Source organism: Gordionus sp. m RMFG-2023, chromosome 3 (assembly GCF_954871325.1).
Source record: "Gordionus sp. m RMFG-2023 chromosome 3, tfGorSpeb1-WG-v2, whole genome shotgun sequence".
Taxonomy (NCBI): Eukaryota; Metazoa; Nematomorpha; class Gordioida; order Chordodea; family Parachordodidae; genus Gordionus; species Gordionus sp. m RMFG-2023.
The window spans coordinates 17217453-17224300 of NC_088777.1; the positions used below are offsets into that span (position 1 = coordinate 17217453).

Sequence of the window (6848 nt, forward strand, 5' to 3'; positions counted from 1 at the left end):
AATTGCTAATAATGACTAATTTATTTTGAATCATTTTTTTATAATTATATTATTTGAATAATATTTTTTTAATTCACATAGTTTGTAATTTTCTTATAACCTTAAAATTTTTCTACAATGATTAATTAACTTAGACTGGTTTATGAAATTTGTTATTGAAATACACTTTTTTCGCTATCCTATCCTTTTCTTCGAAGTTCTTAATTTATAATAATCGCGCACAAGGAACTCAGCTTTATCAATATATTAATCATTGAGTTTATTAGTTAAATCTTGATATTTATTGGCGAAATTGATATCTGGGTAGCATTCCTATTTATTGTCTGATGACTTAATATTATCAATCAATTTTGGCCAGGGTTAGCAAGTCAGTCAAATGACCAGGCAAATGACTAGATTTTGACGGGTCAATTGAACGGGAGAATATTTGACCTGGTCAAGTGGTCATATATTCTATAAGATCTGAATATAAAAATATGTTTGAAAAAGAAAAAACGATATAAATACATGTGAAATGTGATCACAATGCTTATTGAGTTCCTAATATTAAGGAGAGCATTTTAATCATAGTGAATTTAATGAAGTATGTAATATAATAAAAGAATTAGGCATACAAGATAGTGATCAAAATATTTCAAGCTATATCATAAATTTCAGAAATAAAAGCGGCTTGTTTAATAGAAAATCATGGGGATAGCAGTAGAAACAATCAGATTTCAAACTCAAGCAGTGGAATTAGCTTTGACCACCGTGGCCATTAAGAGAAGTGACATTACTAACAATTTCTAGATCTACTTCTTCTTCAGAAAGAAATTGGTCGATTTGTGTCAATAATCTTACTAAAACGGAAATCGATTGAAGATTTAGACAAAAAGAAAATTGATTAAAAAATATTAAAGAAAATGATGATATTCAATATAAAATAATATTTATTTGATTTTAACTATATTTGATCGGTCAAATGCACAACCGTGGATCAATTTTGAATGGCAATTCAAAAATAAATTACATCTAAGTGAAATAAGGGATTTCCCCAATTTAAAATATTTATTAATTTTATTATTTTCAATCTTTATAGATATCTTTTTATCTTTTCTGTTTATTTGAAGGGGGGGGGGGCGTGATAAAATTTTTAGTATAATAACTCGGCATTAATTTCAATTAATTTAAATATAATATTTTGATATGGGTTCTTATTGAATCTTAAATAATTTTAAAATATAATAAAAAAAATAGCTACACTAAAAATTAACAAATAATTAATGACATATTTGATAAATTATAACTATTTAAAAAAAAAGTATTGCCGAAATTTAAAAAAAAAATTTTCCCGTCTGGCTGGTGCCATTCCTTTGGTTATAAATTATAAATATTTTCGCCATTCTTTCCTCTTTATTTCGGAGTCTTATAAAATATGTTATCAAGCAAAAATAAGGAGATCTTAACCTTTAAAAATTATTTGTTCCGCCTGGATAAAGTAGTCTCAGATACTAATTATTATAGATGTATCAATCAGGATATTTTTAAATGTCCCGTACGACTCACAAAAAAATGGTAAAATAAAAGATAATAATGAAATACACAATCATCCAGAAAATCCAATCGAAATGGAAACCAAGAAAATAATCAATTCAATTAAGAATGAAGCTTTGAATAATACTATGGAAACTCCAAACTTTATTGTGGCGAAACACGTATCTCAATTAAGTGATTCTATATCAATGGCACTACCATCACCGAATCTTATGAAACGTATAATTCCCCGAACGCGGAGTTCAAACAGTTTTGCACCTCCGAATCCTAGCAGCCTTATTGAGCTAGTAATTCCGCATGAATATTCAATTACAGATAAATATGAAGATTTCATACTTCATGATGATGGTCCGGTAAGATTTTCTATAAATTTTTTGAACAAATATAACTAAATCCTTCATTTTTGTTGCGATAAGCTGCCCGATAAGAAACACTTTATTATAATTGCTTATTTATCATGTGTGTCAGGTTCCCGACCGTGTTATCATATTTGGAACAAGAAAAAATTTGGACTTCTTAGCTTCATGCGAACATTGGTTTTCTGATGGTACATTTAAATCGTCGCCACCTTTATTTATGCAAATTTATACAATTCATGGGATTAGAAATAATAATGTTTTACCTCTCATATATATATTGACCAATAGAAAGGATTATGAAACTTATAAAAGAATATTTACTATTATAGGTGTCAACTTAATATCAACTCCAAAAAAAATTATGACGGATTTTGAAATGGCCAGTGTAAAAGCTTTCAATGAAGTGTTTCCCAATTCGCAACACAAATGTTGCTATTTCCATTTTGGCCAATCCTTTTGGCGAAACATTCAAAAATATCCAGAAATATCGCATAAATATAAAACAGATGTAAAATTTAATATACAACTTAGAATGATGGTTTGTTTGGCGTTTATGCCACCCTTAAATGTAGTTGAAACATTTGAATTACTAATAAACTCCGAATTTTATTCTAATAATAAATTGTTACTTCAGCCTCTAATTGAAACTTTTGAAAAAGCTTATATTGGTAAAACGTTTGGAAGAGGCAGACTACCTGCTTTGTTTAATATTGAACTCTGGAATTGTTACCAATCAACACTGAACGGGGAAGCGAAAACCAACAACGCGGTTGAAGGGTGGCATAGATGCTTCATTTCCCTCCTAACAAGTTACCATCCAAACATGTGGAAATTTATATCAAGTTATCTATATATCTATTATTTTAAAATGATTTAAAAAGTATATAAAGATTTACTAATAAACTATATAATTTTTCCTAGGCTTAAAAAAACAACAAGGGTTGACAGAGTTAAAAATTGCTCAATATAATTCTGGTGAAACACCCTCTACCCCGAGAAAAAAATATCGAAATCTACATGCGAGAATAGTAACAATTGTTTCTGACTTCGAAAATCGATCAAGATTAGATTATCTTAAAGGAATCGCTATTAATATAACATTGAATGTTTAATTTTTTAAATTCTTATCTACAATAATAAAAATTTTGTTTGTTTTTATATAATAGTCTCAAAATTTTTATATTTTCATTATTTTTTTGTGACAAAAATATAGGATACTTTTGTATAAAATTTAGCTGGTTACATAAGACTCATTCATCAAGATATAGATTTTATGAGGGTATTTACAAATTCTTTTATATGTGTGTGACACATTCTTTATCTACCACATCGATCCCACGATTAATATTTCAAAAATAACTACCTTTCGTCATGCATTATAAAATTATTTTAAAATTCATATTCCTAGCCCTTGAGTCATATAGTTGTTTCCCCTTACAAATATGATCATTTTTGAGGAGCAACATTATTAGAAAAGTATTATTAAAATAATACTCAAGTATTACACTAAAGGGCAAAGTTTAAAACGAGGATTACATTTTCCTTTTATTTATTAAAGCATATAAATTTATATCGGGGTGTTTTTGTCAGATTTTTTTCCCATGGTTATTTTTAACCAGTCTTTGTTCAAATCAGTGATTCTTTTAAAAATTTACACTTCAGTTATATATTTAACAAACAAACCTATTGGTTTAGACGATATGTTATGACAATGCTCTACTTTTTCCTTCACATATTCAATAAAAAAAAAATTATTTTTTAAATAAATGATATCAACCCTCTCAAAACTTTTAACCTCCTGCCAAATATAAATAATTTTAAAAAAAAATACCTTTCATCCCTTTCCAATTTTTCAAATAATGATAATTATTTCATAACTAACTATCCCCCCTCTAATTTCAATGATGCTCCTCTAATGAGTTCGCAGTCAAGTTACGATATTGACCTTGCTATAAAAATTTGGGAAGAAATTGGTTGTATTAATTTTGTTATATAGCTTTAAAATTCCTTAAGGTTATTAATTATTTAAATATTGGAATTTGGTTAAATTTTTTTAATATACTATATTCTCATTTGATTTGATAACAATGTAAATGAGCTTGGGTGGCTTCATGTCATGTCATGAATAATAAATTAAAATACATCATTTTTTTTGGTTATATTTTTTAAAAATTATTTTCTAAATTTTTTTAATAGCTCAACCTATTCGCGGCTTGATGAAAATAATTAGCTATCCTAATTGATTTTACCATAACCAATCCATCTCATTTTGATATAACATTTTCCAAAGTTGCCGCAAGTTATGTCATCTGTCGGAAAAGTTTCCAAGCTTAATTTTCTTTTGTATAAAATATCGAGTTAGCCTTTTATCTTTATCCTCATATTTTGAAATAAGGAAAAAAGTTGATTTTATAAATAATGATAATTTCATTTAATTTTTTTATTATAATTGCTTTCTTTAGATTCTTTGTTCAATCTAAATTTGATAATTTTTGAAATTCTAATAACTTTTGGTTCATACTCAGGGTTGCCAGGTCAAAATTTTCAAATTGAGGGAGATGTGGGAGAAACATGAAAATTGCGGTAGAAATATAAAAATTGCTAAAAAAAATTTTTTTGCGGGCGGACTTCGGCCGGGATTTTGAATTGATTTAATTATCCGCCTATTATTTTTTATAATTAGTTATATAAATACAAAGTCGGTAACTATTTTTCAAAATACAATAAAATCTTGATTTATTAAATTATATTAATTTATAAAAAAAACCAACGATCTTTTTTAAATATAAAAAACGATTTTTATTTTACAATTAAAAATATATTTTAAGCGAATGTCCCTCAAAACGACCGCAATTGGAAATCTACCGTGTGTGTGTATAACATTATAGGGATAGGCGCTTAATTATCAAGTATCACGTTTAAATACATAATAAGGTACTCCAAAATAAGATATAATACAGATGCAACTACAGTTGCGGCAATTGTACTTATCTTGTAGTACAACATTCACAGAGATACTTATCATCACAATGTTGGTAGAATCTTTTTTCCATAATATTTAACGACTCTAATATAAATGAAAATTATACTTGTAGAACAAATGAGCAAGGCTATCATTAATGTTTTAAGACCTAAATCCAGGAGGTCAATTTTTGACGATTTGAAAGATGGGCATATATATGCAATTCTAACAGATGCATCTAAAGGGATTTCCCTTGATCTTCCGCTATTTCAACAAAATTAAGGTCATTTCAATAAAACTATTAAATTTTTTCCCCTCAAATAGTGAAAAATCCAAAGACATAGCTATCCATATAATATCAGATTCGAGATGATCAATAAATTGCATGTCAGCTTTCTGATCTGATAATGCCTCAGTGAATTTGGAAAAACAGAGTGTATTTACAGAAGCGAGTATACACAATGTTGGTTGCGATATGTTCCTAATATCGGCCATCGATAGAATTTTAAAATTTTATAAACCTTTAAAAAATATTTCTTATTGAATGGCAGAGGTATATTTAGGAATGATTTCACATGTAGAATGTGCAGAGTTGCAATCGGAAGAATCTTAACAAAGATTCACAAAATTATGCTGCAGATGTGTCCATCTTTACAGTTAAAAATTGACAATAAATTTTATGGCGCCCTTGCTAAAACATAATTATATTTTATTTGAGATTTAAATAATAGAACTAAATGTTTATCGTCGTTATTGAGATTATAATATTCCTGGCATGACATATTATACATTATTTAACCATTAGCTCGTTCTCTAATGTTGTTAAATCCGATTTCTCTCCTTTTTTCCAGGCAGTCCTCTTCAGGCTAAAAATGCGCTCGGATGAGTAGAATGAGGTAAGGAGAAGTTTTGGCGAATCATAAAAAATAGAGAGAATTAAAATCTTTTCAAATAAGACATCAATGTCTTTCGGTATTTTTAATATATTTATTAAATTACAAAAACCTTAATTGATGGTTTCTGTTCCAAGGTCATAATATTTATACAATTGTAAATAGAGTTATTAAAATCAAATTTTGATTGTAAATATTCTAAAATTGTCTGAATAAAAATATCTGCATTATTTAAATATGTATTAATTAGAGTATTATTTGAACATTTTAATATAATATTTTTAGCATTAGCGCCATAAAATTTATTTTCAATTTTTAAATATAGAGATGAACAGAGCTGTAGCATAATTTTGTGAATCATTTTTATTAAAGAATATTCTGATGGCAACTGAATATTAACTGCATGCAGTAGATTTCCTACATGTGAAAAGAATCCCAAATATACTTCTGCCATTTCATATTAGAAAAATTTTTTAAAATTTTAAGACAGCCTTTAAAATCTTTATTTAAGAAGTATTTTTTTAAGGGTTTGTAAAATTTTAAAATTCTATCGATGGCAGGTATTAATGACAACCACCTGATAGGTATATATCGCAACAACTCACACCATTCCAAGTCAGACCACTTCACCAACTCTTTTAATTCATTAACTCTTTTAGTTGAACTAAATTCGTTAAAATATTTCATCACAATTATTTCGACATCCACAGACAGTACATTCATTGCCTTCTTGCAAGAACTATGTAGTATATATGGCATATACAGCCAATTGGTAATAGTTCATTTGTGCGCCTCAATTCGGTAACTTTAGTTTTGTCCAAAATTTACAGAGGCATTATCAGCGCAGAAAGCTGGCATGCAAATCATTGATAACCTTGAATCAGCTATATTTACCCTTATGTGGCTAGCTACATCGTTGGATTTTTTACTATTTGAGGACTTTTTTTTAACAGTTTTATTGAAATGTTTTCTTGTTGAAATTGCAAAGGATCGAGGGAAATGTTTTAATATTTCCATTATTAAATACATTTGTTAGAATTGCATATGGATGCCCATCTTTCAAATCATCTAGAATTGACCTCTAGGATTCAGGTACTAAAA

At 27.7% G+C, this 6848-nt stretch overlaps 1 protein-coding gene across 1 annotated transcript; it reads left to right on the forward strand.

Moving 5' to 3' along the window:
- The first annotated feature begins 687 nt into the window (after window positions 1–687).
- On the forward strand, window positions 688–3004 carry LOC135926771 (uncharacterized). The gene is made up of 4 exons (XM_065462703.1): window positions 688–766; window positions 1567–1886; window positions 2002–2701; window positions 2814–3004. Exons 1-4 carry the CDS (start codon window positions 688–690, stop codon window positions 3002–3004), a joined length of 1290 nt encoding a protein of 429 aa, XP_065318775.1.
- Window positions 3005–6848: the final 3844 nt, after the last annotated feature.

Excerpts from the sequence above, each read along its gene's own strand:
- LOC135926771 (XM_065462703.1), top strand. The coding sequence starts at position 688 with ATGGGGATAGCAGTAGAAACAATCAGATTTCAAACTCAAGCAGTGGAA. Across the intron at positions 767-1,566 it reads CACCGTGGCCATTAAGAGAA|ATAATAATGAAATACACAAT; the intron begins GTGACATTACTA and ends GTAAAATAAAAG. Across the intron at positions 2,702-2,813 it reads CTTCATTTCCCTCCTAACAA|GCTTAAAAAAACAACAAGGG; the intron begins GTTACCATCCAA and ends AATTTTTCCTAG.